At 38.5% G+C, this 27,124-nt stretch overlaps 1 protein-coding gene across 1 annotated transcript in view; it reads right to left on the reverse strand.

Moving 5' to 3' along the window:
- Positions 1 to 8,541: 8,541 nt before the first annotated feature.
- The window catches only part of LOC127692929 (solute carrier organic anion transporter family member 6C1-like), a 123,862-nt gene continuing 105,279 nt past the window's right edge, over positions 8,542 to 27,124 (reverse strand). Inside the window, 2 exon segments of the mRNA XM_052193556.1 lie at positions 8,542 to 8,589; positions 8,636 to 8,733. Of these exon segments, the coding sequence (XP_052049516.1) occupies positions 8,542 to 8,589; positions 8,636 to 8,733 (146 nt within the window).

Consider the following 27,124-nt stretch of genomic DNA (forward strand, 5'->3'; position numbering starts at 1 on the left):
TGACTTGATAATACAATGAAAATGTGGATAATATATGAAAAATTAAAATTTCTTTAGAGGAATTTTGTAATTCAAAGAAAATTCCACACAATGATTGAAACCTCATCTCTTTTCAAATGGAAATGCTTCTTCATAAGAAAAACTTGTGATTAAATGTATCTGTGATTGAATATATTAAATATAAGAACAAAAATGGAAAACTGAGTCATGTTATTGGGTATTATCAATAAAATCCAGGTGAAATGAAAAGGTAGAGATATGTGAAGACATAATTTCATGTCTTCTAAAGTACAAAACAATAAAAAAAATGGTAGTGCAAATTTTCTGGAGTAATCTATGTGAAATGATCAATGAATATAAATTTGACTCTAAAATGCTAAAATAATGTACTTTAAAAATTTAATACAGATTTAAGTTAAACTTCATTATACATTCTATGGTGAAATTATTGAGAATAAATTATCTATACTCCAAATAAAAAGTACCAAAAATGGACATTAGTTGCTGGAAAGATGGCTTAGCAGGTAAAGGCTCGCTCTAGTGATCAAGACTGGTGATATTAGTTTAATTGTCTTTTCCCTTCCACCCATGTGCCATAGCACACACATGTAAATTTATGTGTCCATGTATACATACACATAGAAGTAAATAAAAATTATAAAAGAAAACTTATTTTAAAAATAGACTGAGTCCCATGCACAATAGAATGGTCTAATACACCAGGCATATATAGGATCACTAACTGCCCATTTTTCAAGACACACACACATATGCACACAGACAGGCATACAGTCACAGAAACACACACAAACAAACAAACATGGCCAATCCACAGACGGACACACGGACACAGAAACACACACACATACATGAAAGGAAATAAAGGTTAGAGTGGTGCAAGTTGAAAAGACATAAAAATAGTTGGAGAAGATGAATGATAGATATGATTCCATTTTAAACATTGTGTAAAATCCTCAAGAATAAAGAACACTTTAAATAGGCTCTAATGAATGGAATTAATTCCGTATAGGCTATGCCTAGTAACTAATAGGGTAACATTGTAGAGTTAAACTACATGTTTTCACATTTTCATCTCAAATACCTCTTTCAAGTCCCATATTCCTATTAATCATATTTGGGGTTTTCTCTCTATCCCAAGATTCAATTTCCCAATGTTATCTCCAACAAAGCAGCAGAAAACCTGTGTTAACTTTTCCTGCACCATCAAGACAGCTTATCTCGATTCCACAGATCTTTCTCTTGTAAACTCACTTTCCAACACTTGTTCATTACTTTATCGTAGTTCCCAACTCCAGCAGACATTCTCTGCTATCCCAAAGGTTACTCCTTTGAGAAAATGAAGTAGGCTGCATGGTCTTCACCCTGGGTACCCCTGGACCCTGTGCCCCAGTTTTATCCACATATCTGAAGCAGAACACCTGTGGGAACCTTCCCTGTCAGAGGACATAGATAGACCTTCTGTGGATCCCATAAATCTTCAGCTTCTAACCTCTCTCCCCTAGAAGGTGCTTTCACCCAGCTTCCAAGACATGTATGCACTCCCTACTAATCCAAGGGCTTCTTTTGCCTGGGCAACAAGTAGGCAAATGTGGATGATTTATACTTCTCCTTCTACTCTTCAAGAACAAATGCCCCAGGTTCTTCTCCAGCTCCTTAATAGAGATCTTACTACAGCCTCCCATTCTGCTCTAACCTCATCCCAAACAGGTCACAAAGAATCTCTCTTCCAAATTTTCTTCCCCAAGTCTTCTCAGTTACCAACAGGAAGCATTCCCTGTGAACCTACCGGATCATCAAGCCACAGAAACAGGTGAGCAAAGTTAAGACCTTCACCACTCCCTCCTGTACTTGAAATCTCATCTCACAGCCTTATTTCTATCTCTGCAACAGAACACATTTCTGCAACCTTCCCTTTCTGCATACATCACCTTTGTATCCCACACATCCTTTCTCCTCTTAACCATCTTTTCCCCATTGTTGCTTTATCCCAGTCCTCAACTCCAGCTGGTTCTCCCTGCTCAACCACAGACCACTCCTGCCAATAAACCAGAGAGGCTGTCTGTACATATGCTCTCCTTCTGGTCCCCTAGAGCCCATTCACCTGCTTCATCTCCTGAGCTACAGCAGAACCCGAGAGGTAACCTCTTTTCATTGCCTGTTTCATTCCAAAGAGACAAAATAAACATATCCTGGTTGAACACTCTACACTCCTACCTCCTATGTGAATCTTGTGAGATGCCTAGCCTATTGCCATTGATAACTGTCAGCTTTCAATATGCAGAAACACACTTCACCTGGAACCCACCCCAGTATCTGCAACTATTAATTAGAAAGATAATCCCCTATCAGGCAACAGACAGGCAGCACACTCTCTAAGAATCCAGTGCAGAAAAAAAGAATTTAATGACCAAAACCACACTAATTGAGAACAGACCTAGAAATCAGCAACTAGACAGATACTCATCCCAATCTAAGATGTCTATTTGACAGCATGGGAACACAGACAATAATACCCAAAGTTATGTTCTACTAGAGGCCATCTATTCTATCACAGAGAACCCTGAATACCCTGAACATAGCTGAAGCACAAGTAAAAGACCTTAAGACACCCTTATAAATAGTAATAAGTCCTTAAGAGACACCCATAAAATATAAATGAACCTATTCAAGTCCAGGAAGTGTAAATAGAATAAAAAAGAAAGAAAATCTCACAATGTGGGAATTCTGGAACTGAAAACATAAGCACTTTAAAAAGAGACTATAGAGGCATCCCTACTTAATATAATAAAAGAGATGAAAGATTCTAAGGTGTGGAATAAGAAATACAATAAATTGAGAAATTGGGTAAAGAAAATGATAAATTTAAAATAAATCCTTAAACAAATCAGCCAGGAAATCTGGGACACCAAGAAATAAGAAACCTAAAAGTAATAGTGATAGAGGAAGAAGAAGAAACCCTCCTCAAATTCCCAGAAAATGTTTGCAACAAAATCATAGAAGAAAAATTTCCTAATCTAAAGAAGAATATCCTTAAAAAAGCACAAGAGAAAATAACAATAGGAAAGTCTCCTTGGCACTAAACATACCGAATAAAGGTAGAATATCAATAGCTACAAGGGAAAATGACCTAATAATGTATAAAGGCAGACATATTAGAATTAAACCTTATTTCTCAATATAGAACTCTAAAAGCCAGAAGCACTTGGATAGATGTACTGCAAACCACAAAAGATGACATCTGATACTACTATACTCATCAAATATTTCAAACACAATAGAGAAAATAATACATTGAATGATAATTCCAAATTTAAACAGCTGTCTACAAACCCAGTGTAACAGAAGGTGCTAGTAGGAAAACTCCAAACTAAGGAGATAAATTACACCCATGAAAATACAAGGTTAAAAATTAGAAAGAAACCAAAGAATCTTCAGGTTTCAGATGATATGATGCTACAATATACCACCCTAAATATTCATATGTTTCAGCAAAGTAGGTAGATACTAAAGTAATTCATAAGACAGTATCTTTCCTATAAGCAAATGACAAATGAACTTAGAAATAAAGTAGAAAAAAACTTCTTTCACAATAGTCTCAGATGAAATAAAGTGTCTTAGGATAATTCTAGTAAAGCAAATAAAAGACTTGTATGATGAGAGTATCAAGTCTTTGAAGCAACATCAGATCAAAAAATCTCCTGTGCTCATGAATAGATAGATTAACCTAGAAAAATGATCATCATAGTAAAAGCACTTTACAGATAAGAGTGCAATCCCCATCAAAATTCCAGCACAATTCTTCACAGACCTTGAATGACAGTTTTCAGACTCATGTAGAAACAAGCCCCCATACCAGACACAAAACTGGATGTCTAAAAGAAAAGAGCTGATGGTGGTATTGCAATTTCCAATTTCATCATGCACTATAGATCTTTAGGAATAAAATACAAATGGCATTGGCCTAAAAACAGACGAATTTCTCAATGGAATCAAACTGAAGACCAAGACATGAAACACTATTTCTATGGATACCTAATTTGTGATAAAGAAGCAAGAAACACACTCAGAAAATGAGATAGCATTTTCTATAAATGGTGATGCTCAAACTGGATATTTGCAAATACTTGTCAGTCAGTATTGCACACAATACAGTCTGCCACAACACAGCTCCAAAAAGATGGGACTTTAAAACATGACACTATTTACACTGAACCTGACAAATAAGGAAGGAAGGGAAATCAAGAATAGTCTGAACTCAATGGCACAAGTGAAGGATGAAGAGAATGCAGATAACATGGATGCTAAGATCAATAGTAAATAGGATCTCATGAGAATGAAGTCTAATGAAAAGCATCATCAGTGGGATAAACAACAGTCTACAGAATAGGAAAGAGTTTTTACCAACTTCATCTCGTATACAGGAATACAATTCAAATGTATAAAGATCTCAATAAACTGTCCAAAACTAAATGATTCTATGGGTTTCAGATATACATATAAAACTTTCTGTAAAGCAAACTCAAATGGCTAGGAAACCATGAAATACACACCACCCTTAGCCATCAGAGAAATATGAATCAATATGAAGCAACAGTGTGGAATAAGGGAAAAACTTTTTCATTGTTGTTGGGATTATAAACCTGTACGTGCATTATGGACACCAATATAGCAGTTCCTTAGAAATCATTGGGAATCCATCTACCTCAAGATCTACCTCTAGATATACTTTTAGCATATATATACCCAAAGGATGTTTCATCCTATCACAAGGACACATGCTCAGGCATGTTCATTATGGCATTATTCATAATAGCCATAAACTCAAAGCAACTTACTGATTTCTCAAGTGAAGAGTAGATAAAGATAATTTGTTGTGAGATGGGTCGAGAGTCCACTGCGCCCCAAGCAGCAGCTCTAGGACTCCAGAGTGGGGAGGGGGTTCTGAGCAAACTGTGGGTTCTTTAGGATGGATCAGGAGATGGTTTCTTCATCCATCAGACCAACTAAGAGTCTTCCCCAGCAGAAAGGACTGGGCTGAGGTAGGGGTAGAAGGGGCAGAAGGGGCAGAAGGGGCAGAAGGGGCAGAAAGATGGAAGGCTAGTGGTATTCAGGTGGTCCAGCGTTTTGGTGGATGATGGGAGACCCTCCAGAATACATCGGAGATGTGGGAGGTGAGAGATTATCAGGACTCAAATGGAGGGACCTTAGATGAAATGCTTGACAGTAGGGAGAGGAACCTTATAGAGCCTACCTTCAGCAGGAAGACAAGGCATCAAATGAGGGAGAGTAGGGTGATCCCATAGTCATAACTCTGACCCATAATCGTTCCTATCTGAAAGAATTACAGGGATGGAAATGGAGAGGAGCCTGAGGAAAAGAAGGCCCAGTGACAGGCCCAAAGTAGGATCCAGCTCAAGAAGAGGTCCCAAGGCCTGATACTATTAATGAGGCTATGGAGCACTCAAAAAGGGACCTAGCTTGATGACACTATGGAAGTCCCATAAAGCAGCTGAAAGAGTCAGATGCAGTTATTTGCACCAAACCAATTGACAGAAGCAGCTCACCCCTATTATTGAATTAGGAAAGGTTGAATGAAACTGAGGAGAAGGGCAACTCTGTAGGAAGACCAGCAGTCTCAATTAACCTGGACCCCTGAGATCTCTCAAGCACTGAACCACTAAAGAGGCAGCATACACCAGCTGATATGAGGCCTTCAACACACATGCAGTAGAAGATTGCTGGGTTCGTGTTCATTCAGAGATGATGCACCTAACCCTCAAAAGACTGGAGGCTCCAGGGAGTTTAGAGGTCAGGTAGGGTGGGGGTGGGGATATTCATGTGGAGACAGGGGTGGGGAGGAGGTATGGCATGTAGAATAGTCAGTGAATGGAGTGTAAAAAAATAATTAATTAATAATAAAATAAAAATCAAAGAAACCTTAAAAATAGAAAATTTGTTTCTTTTACCATCTGTTTTTAAAAAATGACATCATCGGGACTAGAGAGATGGCTCAGTGGTTAAGACCACTCAGTGTACTTCTGAACGTCCTGAGTTTAATTCCCAAGCCTCATATGGCAGCTCACAGCTCACATATGTCTGATGCTGCCCTCTGGAATGCTGATTTACATGCAGACAAAATACCAATATGCATAAAATACATACATAAGTACATCTTTAAATATGATATCATGAAATTTTCAAGCAAGTGGAATGAAATAAATGAAGTCATCCTGAGTGGGATAAACCATACTCAGAAAGATAAAAAATGGTATAAATTTATGTATGTATGTATATATATTGTGTGTATGTGCCATTGGATAGATGATAACTGATGAATTAACAACCTGAATACCCAAAAATGCTGTCCTTAGTTAGGATCTTTAGTGCTGTAAAGATACACTATGACCATAGCAACTGTTATCAGAAAAAACATTTAGGTCAGGCTGTCATATAGTTCAGAAGTTTAGTGTCAACTGTCATTATGGTGGGAGGTAGGACCTCAAGAAAGTAGCATCTAGACATGGTGCTAAAGAGGAAGCTTAACATTCTATATCCTAATCAGCAGGCAGTGGGAAGAGAGACTTGGCAGTAGGCCTAGCTTAAACATCTGAAACATCAAAGCCCAACCCCAGTGACACACTTCCTCCATCAATACTACTCAAACTCAACGAGGCCACATCTCCTAAGAGTGCCACTACCTATGAGCCTATGGAGGCTGCTTTCCTTCAAACCACCTCAGAGGTTATGTATAGAGGAAGGCTCTAGGGGAGGTGAGAGAGCACATGGATCACCCTGGGAGCGGAATGTAGACCAGGTTTTGTCAGTGGTGGGATATAAAATAAGGATCAGGTGGGGACAAGCAGAGGAGATAGGGTTGAGGCAAGGAATACAGGGAGAAACAGCTGGAATTGAGGGATATTTGAGAGAGGAGAGAGAGAGAGAGAGAGAGAGAGAGAGAGAGAGAGAGAGAGAGAGAGAGAGAGAGAGAGAGAGAGAGAGAGAGAATCTAGAGCAGTGGAAACTCCTTAAAATATTGGAAGGCAAACCAAGACAGATTTCCTATACTGGGAGGAGGCACAGTCCCAACTTGCCATCACTTGTCTCAATAGAGACTGCAGTAACATGCATTGCATTCTATTGAATGCACCTCATGGAAATCCACAAACCATCAAGGCTGTTGTTAAGCAATGGGTTTCTCAAAAACAGACTGACAGGGGCCCCATTACTAAGGTCAACACTCACACAACTCATTGAACATAAAGAAGTCCAGCTGGGGCCTACATGGAGCCTTCCTGTCTTTACTCTATTGTCTTTGTTTTGGGAAGGTACTTCATAGGCTGCCAAAAGAGAAATGTAAACATGAAACCGACTACAAAACCATTGACTTATAATCCATCCTGTCTGCAAGCTATGGAAAGACAGTGGTGTGAGAGTAACCAACCAATGTTTGATTTTACTTAAGGACCATTCTATGAGACAGAACTCATACCTGACACTGCTTGGTTAGCCACGAACCAAAAACAAGATAGGCCTGAAATCCAGGGTAAAAACAAATAGTGCTTGTATTTAGAAAAAAAAGTAAAAATAAAGTAACTCCTAACGATACTTTGCTATGCTCATAGATCAGTGCCTTATTTAGTCATCTTCAGAGAATCTTCCACCTTCAGTTGATTGGAACCAGTGTGGAAACCCACAGACAGACATTACTCAGAGAGAGGAAAAGGAGGGGGAGGAGAAGGAGGAGGAGGAGGAGGAGGAGGAGGAGGAGGGAGGGAGAGAGGGAGGGAGGGAGAGAGAGAGAGAGACAGAGACAAAGAGCTAGAGAGAGGATGTCACCATCAAGTCCCTTCCTGTAGATCTCCAGGAACTCCAAGGAAGTGGAAGCAGGAAGAGTCTAAGAGCCAGAGGACACCAAGACCAGAGAGGTACTCTGTATCAACTGAAAACGTTCTTGTGAATTCACAGAAACTGTAATACAAGCACAGGGCCTTCTCTGGTCTCCACCAGTTTGTCTGCATATGTAATTTTCAAATTATTATTTTTATGGGATTTCTGAGAGTGTGAAATAGTGGGTCTCTGATTCTTGAGCCTGCACTTTTCCCTTCTATTGGGTTTCCATGTCCAGCATCAATGCAATGGATTTTTCTTTCATCTTATTATATTTTATTTTGGCATGTTTGCTTGCTTTCTGTGAAAAGCCTGTCCTCTTCTAATCAGAGGTAGGAAGGGGGTGCATCTGGATGTGAGAGGATATGGAGGACCAGGGAAAGGTAGAGGAAATGTAAAATAATCAATATATATTTTATGAGAAAATGAAAAAATCTACAGTATTGTTTTAGGTGCTAACAATACTATACATTTCACTATATCTTCAGCAATCTTAACAAAAACAGTTGTTTCACATTCAAAATAAAATAAGAAGCATATTTTTAAATGCAATTGTTCACAATTATCGTTTTAAAATTATCAATATGTTCCACTGAGGAAGGGAAAGCAAACGAGGCTTACTCAATGAAGAAATCAGTTAGAAATTAATCTTTTTTTCTTCTTCTTCTCCTTTTCCTTCTTCTTTTTCTTCTTTATCACCTTCATCTTCTGTGTTTTTATGATTCACAGGTGTAGCCAGCCTCTGAGTCTTCCCTTTTACCACATAATCATGTCTGTAGGTCGCATAAAGACAAAGCAAGCTTGTGGCTACTTGCAAGCTAATCCCTAAAATTAAGACAATATAAATAGTACAAGTGTAACTATATCATATTTAACAAGTTTTTAATGAAAAATGCCATTGACTCAGATAAAACATATAGTTTTCTTCTGAAGGTATTAATTCCCAATTGACAAAATATTATAATTTTATGACAAATTATGTATTTTAAAATGCTTACTTAGCATTACTAAAGCTTACTAAATACTTTTCAGATATCTTCCTTAAAGTAATATTCTGTGAATTCATAAACTATGTTAATATGCAAGTACATAAATTATATTTTCAAAATTTAACTATCAATAAGACCTGAAACTTGCTTTAAGTTTTATATTACTTAATTGATTGAAATATTGATCACACATAAATACTAATAATTGTTTTATAGATTTAATTTTGTCTCAAATTTCTTTTTTTTAATTTATTTTTTATTAGATATATTCTTTATTTACATTTCAGATGATTTCCCCTTTCCTGGATCCCACCTCCCTGAAAGTCCCATAAGCTCTCTTTCCTCCCCCTGTTATCCAGTCTACCCCTTCCCACTTCCCTGTCCTGGTATTCCTCTACACTGCTGCATTGACCCTTTCCAGGACCAGGGATCTCTCCTTCCTTCTTCTTGGGCATCACTTGATATATGAATTGTTCCTTGGGTATTCCAAGCTTCTGGGCTAATATCCACTTATTAGTGAGTGCATACCATGTGTGTTCTTTGTGATTGGGCTACCTAACTTTGAATGATATTTTCCAGTTCCACCCATTTGCCTAAGAATTTCATGAATTCATTGATTTTAATAGCGGAGTAGCATTCCATAGTGTAAATATATCACATTTTCTGTCTCAAATTTCTTAAAACTACAAATATTACATAAAAATAATAAGTCAAGCACCCTGTTAGATTCCAAAAGTTGGGGCAAATCAAAACCAGTTATCTAATACAGCCAGTTCAAACAAGAAACATACATAAGTCTTTACCATTTATAGAATATGGCATCTGTTTTAAGGGCTAGCATCTCAAAGACATAGTTACCTATGATAGAAAAGTAGTATTACTATGAAAATTATACATATCAAATGACTGTAATATGCATATGGAAGCACAGAGTTTGAGAAAAGAATGAGAAATTATTATTATTATTTTTTTTGAAAACCTAGTAGCTCTTCCAAGAAGAGTTGCATGCTAGCAAAAATGTATCTGACTACAGTGGAAAAAATCTAGACAACACACTAAATTTTCCATGTTTGATAACTAAAGAAATAAGGAATTAATATCCAAAGGAAGGGAGAGCTTCATGACAGTGTCATGAAGTACATTTTACCCAGCAGATGAGAGCAATATGTGGAAAACCACACTTTGACCCAAGAAGGATCTATGAGAGAATGCAGCATTCTGTTGTAGTCTTACAAAGACTGACCTGGACTGATTGCACAGAACAAAGTCCAAAGAAATACCAAGAGATGTGCTTAATATTGAGAGGGCAATATTCAAACAACCAAATAGTAATGATATGCAGTGGGCAGTACTGACTGGTTTTATTCAGAATTTTAGACTAGAAAAGACTAGGAAATTATACAGCCTGGTCAGGAAGAAGCAAAAACATGTTTGGATAAACAAAACATAATTGTGGCCCAGTAAGCACTCACTAATGAGATTAATGTGACTCTGCAGGAGTGGACAGTTGAGGATCATAACAATGAAGAAAGGCCTACAGAGCATTCTAGACCAGAAATGGACTTGCTGCTCAGGGAGCTTTCTCTCCTTGCTGCCAAGTTAGTGCCACAGAAATAGCCATGGCTCAGCCTTCAGTTCATAACTCACACTGACAGCAGATCTTACTAAGTAGTCCTCTTTGTCCAGGGAAGCAAAATGCAAGTACTGTGGGGTCCTGACAGCTTCAACAAATTCTCACAGGAAGTCCCGAAGACTAGACTGACATGTGCTACAGGATCGGAGCCTATACAGTATAGACTTAATGGGGCTATGGGAAGTTGAGCCTTGGAAGTGGACCTACAAAGGGGACAATAGACAAGCAGAGCAGTCAAAAATATTTTACTGCATCAGATAAAGTTATAATTTGCAAAAGCAAACCAAAATAAAAAGTCTAGGTCCTAAAGGATTATCAACTTCACAGGACAAAGTTTGCCTGAAAGGTCATCCTTCATTACAAATTTTACAAGATATCAGATTTGGAGCTTTAAGACTTCTATGCTGGATTTCAACTTTTCATCAGTGCCCCTCTCTACATCCTGACATCTTCCTTTGGACTACTGATGTTTATCCTGTGTTTATCACACTCCTAAATTATAGACATGTAACTTTTTAAAATGTCAGCTCATATATGAAAATGCTTTCTATGTGTTTCTCTTAAACCTATGGATTTAATCTTTGTAGGGATGCTGCAGGGGCCTTGGCACTATGAGGATGGAATTATTATATTTTATATGAGGAGAAGGTCAGATGTGGGAACCTGGAGAGCTGACAGGGAAAAGGTCCTGAGTAAAACAAAGAAGAGTCTCTCCAGTAATTGTGGTGGAAGGAAGTCCTGAGATAACTGCTGTAGACTCCAGCCTGTGCAAACACCAGATATCTCCACCTGAGGACCCTTATCTCTTTCCCCTGAAACTGCTAGATTGCCCTTCCTTCCTTTGTCCTTGCCTTGAGGCACATCCCTCCTGAAAGCCTTAAAACCTGTGTACCCCAGAACATTAAATGAGACCTCAACAATTGCACCCCCTCTGCCTGGTCTCCGTTCTTCCCCCCCCTTTCACCCGCAGGTAGTGCCCCTTCGGAACCCTGGAATAACTGGACCTGCCGGACGGGTTACAGTCAGAGATCTTGGAAGCCATGGATGGATTCCTATAGATTGGATATTTATGCATTGGAAGCTTGAATGTATTGGTTAATACACTGGTGATGAGTCTTATAAGATGTAGACTCAGAGAACACTCAAGATATGGATTTCACAAGTCATTGACCTTGATTTCTTCTCATGGTAGTTATCAGACTTAGTTCTGAATTTTCTTGGTTCCTGTATCACAATGTGGTAATTCTTTCACAGATAGGTCCCAGACATTATGTCGAGGACTATGGTCTGACAGTACAGCAAAAGCTCCTTTTAGAATTGTAATCCTATTAGTTTCAGTGTGTCAGGTTTTATGCGGAGGTCCTTGATGCATTTGGAATTGAGCTTAGTACAAGGAGATAAGAATGGATTGATTCGCATTCTTCTGCATGCTGACCTCCAATTGAACCAGCACCATTTGTTGAAAAACCTATCTTTTTTTCCACTGGATGCTTTCAGCTCCTTTGTCGAAGATCAAGTGACCATAGGTGTGTGGGTTCATTTCTGGGTCTTCAATCCTATTCCATTGATCTGTTTGCCCGATATTGTACCAACACCATGCAGTTTTTATCACTATTGCTCTGTAGTAAAGTTTGAGGTCTGGGATACTGAATTCCCGTGAAGTTCTTTTACAGTTGAGAATAGTTTTAGCTATCCTAGATTTTTTGTTATTCCAGATGAATTTGAGCATTGCTCTTTCTAGCTCTATGAAGAACTGGGTTGGGATTTTGATGGGGATTGCATTGAATCTGTAGATTGCTTTTGGCAAGATGGCCATTTTAACTATATTAATCCTGCCAATCCATGAGCATGAAAGATTTTTCCATTTTCTGAGATCTTCGATTTCCTTCTTCAGATATCTGAAGTTCTTGTCATATAGGTCTTTCACTTGTTTGGTTAGAGTCACCCCAAGATACTTTATGCTGTTTGTGGCTATTGTGAAGGGTGTCATTTCCCTAATTTCTTTCTCAGTCTGCTTATCCTTTGAGTATATAAAGGGTACTGATTTGCTTGAGTTGATTTTGTAGCCAGCCACTTTGCTGAAGCTGTTTATCAGCTGTAGTTGTTCTCTAGTAGAGTTTTTTTGGTCACTTAAGTATACTATAATATCATCTGCAAATAGTGATAGTTTGACATCTTCCTTTCCAATTTGTATCCCTTTGACCTCCTTATGTTGTCTAATTACTCTAGCTAGGACTTCAAGAACTATATTAAAAAGATATGGAGAGGGGGGCAGCCTTGTCTAGTCCCTGATTTTAGTGGATCAAGGGCCTCCACATAAAACCTGACACACTGAAACTAATAGAAAAAAAACTGGGGAAGACCCTTGAGGACATGGGCACAGGGGAAATTTTCCTGAATAGAACACCAATAGCTTATGCTCTAAGATCAAGAATTGACAAATGGGACCTCACAAATCTACAAAGTTTCTGTAAGGCAAAGGACACTGTCAAAAGGAAAAAAAAAAGTCAGCCAACCGATTGCGAAAGAATCTTCACCAACCCTAAATCTGATAGAGGGCTAATATCTAATATATTCTATGTAGAGAACTCAAGAAGATAGAACCTAGAGAACCAAATAACCCCATTAAAAAGTGGGGTACTGAACTAAACAAAGATTTTTCACATGAAGAACTTCGGAGGGCTGAGAAACACCTTAAGAAATGTTCTACATCATTAATCATTAGGGAAACATCGAATAAAAAAATTAAAGAAGATATCTAATAAAAAAAGAAATTGTAATCCTATTTGGAATTTGAAACTCACAGCCTATGGACTATATGAACTTTTCTTTTTATTTATTGATATATTTTTTATTTACATTTCAAATGATTTCCCCTTTTCTGGGTCCCCACTCCCCACAATTCCCATAAGCCCTCTTCCCTTCCTCTGTTCCTCCATCTATCCCTTCCCGCTTCCCTGTTCTGGAATTCCCCTATACTCTTGCACTGAGTCTTTCTAGAACCAGGGGCCACTCCTCCATTCTTTTTGGACATCATTTAATTTGTGGATTATGTCTTGGGTATTCAAAGTTTCTAGGCTAATATTCACTTATCAGTGAGTGCATACCATGATTGATCTTTTGAGACTGGGTTACCTCACTTAGTATGATGTTCTCCAGCTCCATCCATTTGTCTAAGAATTTCATGAATTCATTGTTTCTAATGGCTGAATAGTATTCCATTGTGTAAATATACCACATTTTTGTATCCATTCCTTCATTGAAGGACACCTGGGTTCTTTCCAGCTTCTGGCTACTACAAATAGGGCTGCTATGAACATAGTGGAGCATGTGTCCTTATTGCATGCTGAAGAGTCCTCTGGGTATATGCCCAGTAGTGGTATAACAGGGTCCTCAGGAAGTGTCACGCCCAGTTTTCTGAGGAACCGCCAGACTGATTTCCAAAGTGGTTGCACCATCTTGCAATCTCACCAGCAGTGGAGGAGTGTTCCTCTTTCTCCACATCCTGGCCAACACCTGCTGTCTCCTGAGTTTTTGACCTTAGCCATTCTGACTGGTGTGAGATGAAATATCAGGGTTGTTTTGATTTGCATTTCCCTAATGATTAATGATGTTGAACATTTCTTAAGGTGTTTCTCAGCTCTCCGAAGTTCTTCATGTGAAAATTCTTTGTTTAGCTCCGTACCCCACTTTTTAATGGGGCTATTCAGTTCTCTGGATTCTACCTTCTTGAGTTTTTGTATATATTAGATATTAGCCCTCTGTTGGATTTAGGGTTGGTGAAGATCCTTTCCCAATCTGTTGGTTGATGTTTTGTCCTTTTGACAGTGTCCTTTGCCTTAAAATACCAAGATTCAACTCTTTTTTAGACCAATTGAAAATGTAATATTAATACACATAATATCTATAAGATTACTGTGCATTCTTTTTGACATTTCTAGGTGGTGAACAAAAACTCCTATAGCTTTTCTTCAGTATCTCATATTCCCTTTGCTTTGTGTTTCCTTGACTGGTTAATATAACATGGCTTGCCTTCTGACTCACCAGGTCATTTTTATGCATGTGTGAGCCAGCCACTGAAATTATACTTTATTACCTCAGCCCCTGTAATGCTTCAACTTTATAATCTGTTCTTATTCTCTGATTTTTTATTTTTTGCTGAATTTAAGTTCTTTTTCATAATTTCTTTTCTGATTGCAATCTCTTGTTTTTATTTATACAGGAGAAATATGCCAGTGGGGTACATTCTTAAGTGTAAATAGCATTAACTGAACTTATTAACACAAACATGCACACATAAAACATTACTTTATGCTTTAACATGCTGATATCAGTTAAATTAAATCACATTTACTATTCATGTCTTTTATGCCCTCATATTTTTATCAAATGTAAGAATTCATCTTGTGTGGGATCCATCATTCAACCCTTAAATAAGTTATCTGAATTAGCCTAATTCTCTTTTCCTTATTAGATATGTTGTTAGTTTGATCCAATATTTTTCATGAAACTCTTATGTTTAATTGAATTGTATTTAAAAGAAGCATTCAGTGATACTTCTCCACAATACCTGGACATCAATTCTCTCATACTTTTGAGCGACTTTTCAATAAATTCATATGGCATAATATACATCTTGTCATACCTACCAAAAATGATGAAACTTTCAAGTTTATCTTCATACAGAGAATAGAATTTTGATGATATTATTTACAACTTGCCTTAGTTGGATTTTAATTTTGTGAAGAGAAACTATGACCATGGCAACCCTTCTAATAGAAAACATTTATTTTGAGCTCACTTACATCTTCAGAATATTAGTTCATGATTATCATAGTGGGAAGCAGGGCAGCATGCAGGCAGAGATGGTGGTGGAGATGGAGCTGAGCACTGTACATCTTGATCCACAGGCAGAAGAAGGAAACTCTATGCTGCACTGGACATAGTTGCAGCATAGACAACCTTAAATCCCACCTCCACAGTGATACACACCAAGGCCACAATTATTTCAACAGTACCACACCTCCTATTAGTGTCACTTCCTATAGGTCAAGCTTTCAAACTCATGGGTTTATGGGGACCATACCACTGCATTTCAATTCCTGGCCCCAATAGGTTTGTAATTAAATTATAATGCAAAATATGTTTAGTCCCGTTTCTTAAGTCCCTATAGTCTATCACAGTCTCAACACTGTTTGAATTCCAAGGTTCCAAGTGTCTTCTGAGCTGTGTATAATCTCTTAACAGTAATCTTTAGTAACATGAAAATTAAAAGACAGATCAAATACTTCCAACACTGCACAAGATATACATTACTATTCCAAAAGGTAAGGAACAGAGCACAATCAAGAAGTACTGGACCAAAGCAAGGCAAAACAAAACACACACACACACACACACACACACACACACACCCCACAAACATACACATACACACACACACACACACACACACACACACACACACACACACACACACACACTGGCAATCTCTGACCTCTGCATCTCTCTGTCTCATGTCAAAGTGCTATTCAAATCTCCATCTCTTTTCAGCTTTATTGATTGAAACACAAGTCTTTCTGTTGGGCTGATTTTATTCCCCATGTTTTGCTCTCTTTGGATGTATCCAATGGATCTGGCATCTTCAATTTTTTTAGGGTCTCCATGCATGGACCTTAACACAGTCCTTGTGTTAACAGCTTTCCTTAGTCACAGAGGAAGATTCTATAGCCTCCTTCTTTTATTCTTGTTTCTAAATATAGAACCACATGTCCAAAGATGTAAAGTTCTGCTGTTGGCTGAAGCTGCAACATGGTCCCATCATTGAATTCTGTCTTCACCAGCTTTCAGTGTTTGATGGTTTCCTTCATTGCCTCAACTCAACTGGCCTAGAACTCCAGCTGCAGTCTAGGCTGACTATAAACTCAGATCTCTGTATGCCTTTGTCCCCTGAGTGCTGGGATTAAAGGCCTGTACCTCTATACCTAGATTTAAGCTGTCCTTTAATACCTTTTCACAAAATGGAAGTTTACCTTGGTAGGATCTTGTTCTCATGTCATATATCCCTTCATTCCAGTTAATGCCTTTAATATGTTTATCTGCTTGAACATGGGATGCAGCTCCATTGCACTCCCTAGTGACCATTTTCTCCTTGAAACGTATGTATTGTATTTTTTTCTTGCTCCTTTTCATCAAACTGTCCTTCTTATGAGTGAACCACAGGACATTTTACACTAGGAAGTTTTTGAAATTTTGTTTGCCAATAAAATTAATCTAAACCTCTTCATTTTAGCCTCAGGAACACTTTTCAGACAAGGGTAAGAGCAGCCACATTCTGTACCCTAATATCACAAGAATGATATCTAGGCAACATACTAAAATCCTTCTCCTTTGAAACTTCTTGAACTCAGCACCCACAGTTCAAATCACCCTCAGCACCACTATATTCTATGTTCTTACTAAAGTATTGCCCATTATTTCTGTTAAAATGCATTCCATTGCTTTTCATAGGCTCAATTCCACATCCTCCAACCAAACCAAATCATATTCAGTCCTGTCATAGCAATCAATACTCCATTCGCTGGTAGCAACTTCTAAGGATGTTACTGGTGGGAAGAGACATCGTAATAAACCTTTAAAAAAAAACATTTAACTTGGAGTGGCTTATGCTCTCCGAGGCTTAGTCTATTACTGTTATGATGGGAAGCATGCTAAACTGCAGGCAGACACAGTGATGGAAAAGAAATTGAGAGTTCTACATCTTGATCTACAGGCTGTAGGTGGCTGTATGCCGCATGGGGCATACATGGATTGAGCATAGGAGTACTTAAGCTCGCCTCCACAGTAACAACATACTTTCTCTGAAAGGTCCACCCCCACTTCAAAAGGACAAACCTCCTAGCAGTGTCACTACATATGGACCAATCATTCAAAAAGTTGAATGTGTTTTTGTGCGGGAGTGATACCTATTCAAAGCACTGAACAACTATAATAGTTTTATTCAAATTTATCTAATATTTAACATTGTTACTCTCAAAAAAATCTTAGGTAAAATGAATATATATGCAAAGTAATAAACATACTGAATTTATAATGATTATCCCATTTTTTTCTTTTTTAAATATATTCTTTATTTACATTTCAAATGTTGTCCCTTTTCCTGGTCCCCAGCCATAAAGCTCTAACCCATCACTCCTCCCCCTGTTCACCAATCTACCCACTCCCACTTCCCTGTCCTGGCCTTCCCCTATACTGGGGGACCAAGCCTTTTCAGGACCAAGGGCCTCTCCTCCCTTTGATGTCCAACAATGCCAACCACTGCTACATATGCAGCTGGAGCCATGGAACCCTCCATGTGTATGTACTCTTTGGTTGGTGGTTTAGTTCCTGAAAATTCTGGGGGTACTGGGTAACTCATATTGTTGTTGCTTCTATGGGCCTGCAAACCCCTTCAGTTCCTTGGGTCCTTTCTCTAGATCCTCCATTGGGGACCCTGTGCTCAGATCAATGTTTAGCTGAGAGCAACCCCCTCTGATTTGTCATGCACTGGTGGAGCCTCTCAGGAAACAGCTATATCAGGCTCCTCTCAGCAAGCACTTGTTGGCATCCACAATAGTATCTGAGTTTGGTAACTGTATATGGGATGGATCCCCAGGTGGGGTAATCTCTGGATGGTCTTTCCTTCAGTCTCTGATCCACACTTTGTCTCTGTATCTCCTCCTGTGGGGTATTTTGTTCCCTCTTCTAAGAAGGACCAGAGTATCAATACTTGGGTCTTCCTTCATTCGGTCTCTGAATTGTATCTTGGGTATTCAAATCATTTGGGCTAATACCCACTTATCAGGGAGTACATGCCATGTGTATTATTTTGTTGTTGGGTTACCTCACTCAGAATGATATTTTCTAGTTCCATCCTTTTGCCTAAGAATTTTATAAATTCATTGTTTTTAATTCATTCAATGAATTTTATAAATTCATTGCTGAGTAGTACTCTATTGTGTAAATATCCCACATTTTCTGTATCCATTCCTCTGTTGAGGGACATTTTCTCCAATTTTCTGAGGAAATGCCAAACTGATTTCCAGAGTGGTTATACCAGCTTGCAATCCCACCAGGAGTGGAATAGTGTTCCTCTTTCTCCACATCCTCGCCAGCACCTTTTTTATTTTGATCTTAGTTATTATGACTGGTATGAGGTGGAATCTCAAGTGTGTTTAGATTTGTATTTCCCTGATGACTAAGGATGTTGAACATTTCTTTAGGTGCTTCTCAGTCATTTCGTATTCCTCAATTAAGAATTCTCTGTTTAGCTCTGTTTGAGCACAATTTTTAATAGGGTTATTTTTCCTCTGGAATATAACTTCTTGAGTTCTTTGTATATATTGGATATTACTCCTCTATCAGATGTAGGATTGTTCAAGATCTTTTCCCAATCTGTTGGTTGTCATTTTGCCCTATTGACAGTGTCCTATGCCCTACAGAACTTTGCAATTTTATGAGTTCCAATTTGTCCATTTTTGATCTTATGCATAAGCTATTGGTATTCTGTTCAGGAAATTTTTCCCTGTGCCCATGTGCTCTAGGCTCTTCCCCAATTTCTTTTGTATTAGTTTAAGTGTATCTGGCTTTATGTGGAGGTCCTTAATCCACTTGGACTTGAGCTTTGTACAGGGAGATAAGAATGGATTGATTTGCATTCTTCTTCATGCTAACCACCAGTTGAACTAGCACCATTTGTTCAAAAAGCTATGTTTTTTCCAATGGATGGTTTTAGTTCTTTTGTCAAAGATCAAGTGACTGTAGGTATGTGGATTCTTTTCTGGGTTTTAATTCTATTCCATTAGGCTACCTGCCTGTCACTGTGACAATGCCATGCAGTTTTTAATCACCATTTTTCTGTAGTACTACTTGAGGTTCAGGATGATGATTTCCCCAGAAGTTCCTTTATTGTTGAGAATAGTTTTCATTATCCTGGGTTTTTATTATTCCAAATGAATTCGAAAAATGATCTTTCTCACTATATGAAAAATTGAGTTGGAATATTTATGGGGATTGCATTCAGTCTGTAGACTGATTTTGGCAAGATGACAATTTTTACTATATTAATCCTGCAAATCCATGAGCATGGGAGATCATTCCATCGTCTGAGATTTTTAATTTCTTTCTTCAGATACTTGAAGTTCTTGTCATACAGATATTTCACTTATTTAGTTAGAGTATTATTTGTTACTATTGTGAAGGGATTTATTTCTCTAATTTCATTCTCAACCATCTTATCTTTTGAGTACAGGAAGGCCAGTGAGTTTTTGAGTTAATTTTGTATCCAGCTGCTTTGCTGAACTTGTTTATAAACTTTGGGAGTTCTCAGGTATAATATGGGGTCCCTTAATTATATTATCATTATCATCTGCAAATAGTTATATTTTGACTTCTTCCTTTTTAATTTGTATTCTTTTGATGTCCTTTTGTTGTGTAATTGTTCTGGCTAGGACTTTGAGTACTATAGTGCATAGGTCAGGAGAGAGTAGGCAACCTTGTCTACTCCCGGAATTTAGTGGTATTGCTTCAAGTTTCTCTCCAGTTAGTTTGATGTTGGCTATTTTTTGCTGTACATTGCTTTTACTATGCTTAGGCATGGGCCTTGAATTCCTGATCTAAGACTTTTATCATGAAGACGTATTAGATTTTTTAAATGCTTTCTCAGTATCTAATGAGATGATCATATAGTGTTTTTTTTTCTTTGAGTTTGTTTATATAGTGAATTATGTTCATGAATTTCCTTACATTGAATCATCCCTGCATCCCTGGAATGAAGTCTACTATATCATGATAGATGATGTGTTCTTGAATTCAGTTTGTGAGGATTTGCATCAATATTCATAAGGAAACTTGGTCTGAAGTTCTCCTTCTTTGTAGTCTTTGTCTGATTTAGGTATCAGAGTAACTGCAGCTTCATAGAACAAATTGGGTACTTTTTCTTCAGTTTTTATTTTGTGAAATACTTTAGAGAGTATTGGTATTAGTTCTTCTTTGAAGGTCTGATAGAGCTCACCACTAAACCCATCTGGTAATGGGCTGTTCTTGGTTGGGAGACTATTGATGAGTACTTCTATTTAATTAGGGGTTATGGGACTGTTTAGATTGTTTATCTGATTTTGATTTAACTTTGGTACCTGATATCTTTCTAGGAAATTGTCCATTTCATCCACATTTTCCAGTTTTCTCCAGTAAAGCCTTTTGTAGTAGCCTCTGATGATTTTTTGAATTTCCTGTTTCTGTTGTTATGTCTCCCCCCTCTTTTTTTTAATTAGATATTTTCTTTTTTTTCTTTTTTCCTTTTTGTCTTTTTTTTACATTTATTGATATATTTATTTACATTTCAAATGATTTCCCCTTTTCTGGACCCCCACTCCCCGAAAGTCCCATCAGTCCCCTTCCCTCCCCCTGTTTTCCCACCCAACCCTTCCCACTTCCCTGTTCTGATTTTGCTCTATACTGCTTCACTGAGTCTTTCCAGAACAAGGGGCCACTCCTCAATTCTTCTTGTACCTCATTTGATGTGTGGATTATGTTTTGGGTATTCCAGTTTTCTAGGTTAATATCCACTTATTAGTGAGTGCATACCATGATTCATCTTTTGAGTCTGGGTTACCTCACTTAGTATGATGTTCTCTAACTCCATCCATTTGCCTAAGAATTTCATGAATTCGTTGTATCTAATGGCTGAATAGTACTCCATTGTGTAGATATACCACATTTTTTTTTTTGCATCCACTCTTCTGTTGAGGGATACCTGGGTTCTTTCCAGCTTCTGGCAATTATAAATAGGGCTGCTATGAACATAGTGGAACATGTATCCTTATTACATGCTGGGGAATCCTCTGGATATATGCCCAGGAGTGGTATAGCAGGATCTTCTGGAAGTGAGGTGCCCAGTTTTCAGAGGAACAGCCAGACTGATTTCTAGAGTGGTTGTACCAATTTGCAACCCCACCAGCAGTGGAGGAGTGTTCCTCTTTATCCACATCCTCGCCAACACCTGCTGTCTCCTGAATTTTTAATCTTGGCCATTCTGACTGGTGTAAGGTGAAATCTCAGGGTTGTTTTGATTTGCATTTCCCTAATGACTAATGAAGTTGAGCATTTTTTAAGATGTTTCTCCGCCATCCGAAGTTCTTCACGTGAGAATTCTTTGTTTAACTCTGTACCCCATTTTTTAATAGGGTTGTTTGGATTTCTGGAGTCTAACTTCTTGAGTTCTTTATATATATTGGATATTAGCCCTCTATCTTATGTAGGATTGGTGAAGATCTCCCAATTTGTTAGTTGCCGATTTGTCCTCTTGATGGTGTCCTTTGCCTTACAGAAACTTTGTAATTTTATGAGGTCCCATTTGTCAATTCTTGATCTTAGAGCATATGCTATTGGTGTTCTGTTCATAAACTTTCTCCCTGTACTGTCCTCAAGGGTATTCCCCAGTTTCTTTTCTATTATCTTCAGAGTGTCTGGCTTTATGTGGAGGCCCTTGATCCATTTGGATTTGAGCTTAGTACAAGGAGGCAAGGATGGATCAATTCACATTCTTCTGCATGCTGACCTCCGGTTGAACCAGCACCATATGTTGAAAAGGCTATCTTTTTTTCCATTGGATGTTTTCGTCCCCTTTGTCGAGGATCAAGTGTCCATAGGTGTGTGGGTTCATTTCTGAATCTTCAATCCTGTTCCATTGATCCGCCTGCCTGTCACTGTACCAATACCATGCAGTTTTTAACACTATTACTCTGTAGTATTGCTTGAGGTCAGGGATAATGATTCCCCCAGACTTTCTTTTGTTGCTGAGAATAGTTTTAGCTATCCTGGGTTTTTCGTTATTCCAGATGAATTTGAGAATTGCTCTTTCTAACCTTATGAAGAATTGAGTTGGGATTTTGATGGGTATTACATTGAATCTGTATATTGCTTTTGGTAAAATGGCCATTTTAACTATATTGATCCTGCCGATCAGTGAGCATGGGAGGTTTTCCCATTTTTTGAGGTCTTCTTCCATTTCCTTCTTCAGAGTCTTGAAGTTCTTGTCATACAGATCTTTCACATGTTTGGTAAGAGTCACCCCAAGGTACTTTACACTGTTTGTGGCTATTGTGAAGGGGGTTCTTTCCCTAATTTCTTTCTTAGCCTGCTTATCCTTTGAGTATAGGAAGGCCACTGATTTGCTTGAGTTGATTTTATAACCTGCCACTTTGCTGAAGTTGTTTATCGGCTGTAGGACTTCTCTAGTGGAGTTTTTTGGGTCACTTAGGTAGACTATGATGTCATATGCAAATAATGATTGTTTGACTTCCTCCTTTCCGATTTGTATCCCTTTGACCTCTTTATGTTATCTAAATGCCCGAGCTAGTACCTTAAGTACAATTTTGAAAAGATAAAGAGAAAGGGGGCAGCCCTGTCTGGTCCCTGATTTTAGTGGGATTGCTTCAAGTTTCTCTCCATTTAGTTTGATGCTGGCTTCCGGTTTGCTGTATATTGCTTTAACGATATTTAGGTATGGGCCTTGAATTCCTGTTCTTTCCAAAATTTTAAGCATGAAAGGATGCTGAATTTTGTCAAATGCTTTTTCAGCATCCAATGAAATGACCATGTGGTTTTTTTCTTTGAGTTTATGTCGTGGATTGCATTGATGGATTTCTGTATATTGAACCAACCCTGCATCCCTGGGATAAAGCCTACTTGATCATGGTGGATGATCGTTTTGATGTGTTCTTGGATTCGGTTGGCAAGAATTTTATTGAGTATTTTTGTATCGATGTTCATAAAGGAGATTGGTCTGAAGTTTTCTTTCTTTGTTGGATCTTTGTGTGGTTTTGGTATCAGCGTAATTGTGGCTTCATAGAAGGAATTGCGTAGTGTTCCTTCTGTTTCTATTTTGTGGAATAGTTTGAAGAGTATTGGTGTTAGGTCTTCTTTGAAGGTCTGATAGAATTCTGCACTGAAACCATCTGGTCCTGTGCTTTTTTTGGTTGGAAGACTTTCTATGACCCCTTCTATTTCTTTAGGGGTTATGGGACTGTTTAGATGATCTATTTGGTCCTGATTTAATTTTGGTATTTGGTATCTGTCTAGTAAATTGTCCATTTCCTCCAGATTCTCCAGTTGTGTTGAGTATAGGCTTTTGTAGTAGGATTTGATGATTTTTTGGATTTCCTCGGTTTCTGTTGTAATATTTCCCTTTTCATTTCTAATTTTGTTAATTTGGATACTTTCTCTGTGCCCTTTGGTCAGTCTGGCTAAGGGTTTATCTATCTTGTTGATTTTTTCAAAGAACCAGCTCCTGGACTCATTGATTCTTTGTATGGTTCTCTTTGTTTCCAATTGATTGATTTCGGCCCTGAGTTTGATGATTTCCTGTCTTCTACTCCTCCTGGGTGAAATAGCTTCTTTTTGTTACAGGGCTTTCAAGTGTGCCATTAAGCTGCTAGTGTATGCTCTCTCCATTTTCTTTTTGGAGGCACTCAGGGCTTTGAGTTTTCCTCTTAGCACTGCTTTCATTTTGTCCCAAAGATTTGGGTATGTTGTGCCTTCATTTTCATTAAATTCTAAAAAGTCTCTGATTTCTTTCTTTATTTTTCTTTGGCCAAGGTGTCATTGAGTAGAGTATTGATCAGCCTCCATGTATATGTGGGCTTTCTGTTGTTTTTGTTGCTATTGAAAAACCACTCTTATACCATAGTGATCTAATAGGAGGCATGGGATTAGTTCAATCTTCTTGTATTTGTTGAAGTCTGTCTTGTGACCAATTATATGGTTGATTTTGGAGAAGGTACCCTGAGGTGCTGAGAAAAAGGTATATTCTTTTGCTTTAGGGTGAAATGTTCTATAAATATCAGCCAAATCCAATTGGTCCAAAGCTTCAATTAGTTTTACTGTGTCCCTGTTTAGTTTCCGTTTTCCTTATCGGTCCATTGAGGAGAGTGCAGTATTGAAGTCCCCCACAATTATTGTGTTAGGTGCAATGTGTGCTTTGAGCTTTAGTAAAGTTTCTTTTACGAATGAGGGTGCCCTTGCATTTGGCGCATAGATGTTCAGAAATGAAAGTTCTTCTTGGTGGATTTTTCCTTTGACCAGCAAGAAGTGTCCCTCAGTGTCTTTTTTGATGACTTTAGGTTGAAAGTCAATTTTATCTGATATTAGAATGGCTACTCCGGCTCGTTTCCTGAGACCATTGGCTTGTAAAATTGTCTTCCAGCCTTTTACTCTAAGGTAGTTTTTGTCTTTGACATTTAGGGGTGTTTCCTGTATGCAGCAAAATGTAGGGTCCTGTTTCCTTATCCAGTCTGTTAGTCTATGTCTTTTTATTGGGGAATTGAGTCCATTGATGTTAAGAGATATTAAGGAAGAGTGATTATTACTTCCTGTCATTTTTGATGTTATTTTTATATTTGAGTGTTTATCTTCTTTTGGCTTTGATGAAGGAAGGTTACTATCTTACTTTTTCCAGGGTGTAGTTTCCCTCCTTGTAATGGAGTTTTCCTCCTATTATTCTTTGTAGAGCTGGGTTTGTGGAAAGATATTGTGTAAATTTGGTTTTGTCATGGAATGTCTTGGTTTCTCCATCTATTGTGATTGAGAGTTTTGTTGGGTATAGTAGTCTTGGCTGACCTTTGTGTTCTCTTAGAGTCTGCATGAGATCTGCCCAGGATCTTCTAGCTTTCATGTTCTCTGGTGAGAAGTCTGGTGTGATTCTGATAGGTCTTCCTTTATATGTTACTTGGCCTTTTTCTCTTACTGCCTTTAATATTCTTTCTTTGTTTAGTACATTTGGGGTTTTAATTATTATGTGGCTAGAGGTATTTCTGCTCAGATCCAGTCTGTTTGGAGTTCTGTAGGCTTCTTGTATATTCATAGGCATCTCTCTCTTTAAGTTGGGAAAGTTTTCTTCCATAATTTTGTTGAAGATATTTGTTGGCCCTTTCAGTTGTAAATCTTCACTCTCATCCATACCTATCATCCTTAGGTTTGGTCTTCTCATTTTATCCTGGATTTCCTGGATGTTCTGGGATACAAGCTTTTTGCATTTTGCATTTTCTTTGACTGTTGAGTCAATGGTTTCTATGGTATCTTCGGCATCTGAGATGCTTTCTTTCACCTCTTGTATTTTGTTGTTTATATTTGCATCTATGGCCCCTGATTTCTTCTCAAGGTTTTCTATCTCCAAAGTTGTCTCCCTTTGTGATTTCTTAGTTGTTTCTACTTCTGTTTTTAGAACCAGGATGGTTTTGCTCATTTCCATCATTTGTTTATTTGTGTTTTCCTGTAATTCTTTAAGAGATTTTTGTGTTTCCTCTTTCATGACTTCTGCCTCTTGACTCAAGTTCTCCTGCATTTCTTTAAGTTTTTTTTTTGTTTTTTTTTTGTTTTTTTTTTGTTTTTGTTTTTTTTTTTTTTTTTTGCATTTCTTCTTTATTGGCTTCTATCTCTTAAGCCTTATTCTCCTGCATTTCTTTAAGTGATTTTTCTATTTCCATTATACGGGTTTCTAGCTTATTCATGTTCTCCTGTATTTCTTTAAGAGATTCATTTATGTCCTTTTTGTGTTCTTCTAGTAGCATCATGATCAGTGATTTTAAATCCAAATCTTTTTTCTCTGGTGTGTTGGCATAACCAGGATTTGCTGATGTTGGAGAGTTTGGTTCAGATGCTCCCATATTGCCTAGATTTCTGTTAGTAGTGTTCCTGTGTTTGCCTTTTGCCATCTTGTTCTCTGGAGTTAGTTGGTCTTGTCCCTGGCTGGTGTTTGGGCCTCCTGAGGGGCTCTGGGGCTATTACTGCAACACTAGATGGCTGGGTTTCCCCTGTAGCAGATTGCTGATGTGCTGTCCTCCTCTTTGGTGCCCTTGCAGCTCTAGTGTGCTTTGCCTCAGATTGTGTCTGTGAACCAGATGATGCCCGTTTGCACCTTCAGGGAGTGCTGATGCTGTATGCTGCCAGGACCTTTTCTGCGTGCTGATCACTCTGATGGGCAGCCGATCTCTGAACTCATTTGGTGCACACAAGGCTAGCCTGGCTGCTCAGGCCCTGGGCCTGGGCCCAGGCAAAAGCCTGGGAGGCCAAGGTCCAAGCAAAGTTCCCCTCGGGCTATGACTGTTAATTGGGTCTGTCAGGTGGCCAGGATGGCGGGTGTGTGAGCTTGCGCTCCCTGAAAGTGCCGGGAGAGTCTGCTGGGCTAACAACCTCCTGGGTGGGTTGACACACAGATGACCCACCAAGCCGCCCAGTTCTTGGGGTCAGTCCAGGTCCTGTTGGGGCCTAGACCCCCGTTTTGTTAGCCTCAGGCTACGCCTGTTAGCTGGCTTTGCCTGCTAGAGTTCTCTGGCGTCCTGTAGGCAAAATGGCGGTGCTGACCTGGGCAAAAAAAAAAAAAAAAAAAAAAAAACCTCCTGGCTGGGTTAGCACCCCATGGCCCCCCGAAGAGCCCAGGGTCTGGGTGTAGGCCAACGCCCGTCGGGCTTAGACCCCCGCGATGTTGGCCTCGGGTTATGTTTGTGTACCTCAATCTGTCTGATCTCTCTGGAGTCCGAAACCAAGATGGAGGTGAGTC

Source organism: Apodemus sylvaticus, chromosome 9 (assembly GCF_947179515.1).
Source record: "Apodemus sylvaticus chromosome 9, mApoSyl1.1, whole genome shotgun sequence".
NCBI classification, from domain to species: domain Eukaryota; kingdom Metazoa; phylum Chordata; class Mammalia; order Rodentia; family Muridae; genus Apodemus; species Apodemus sylvaticus.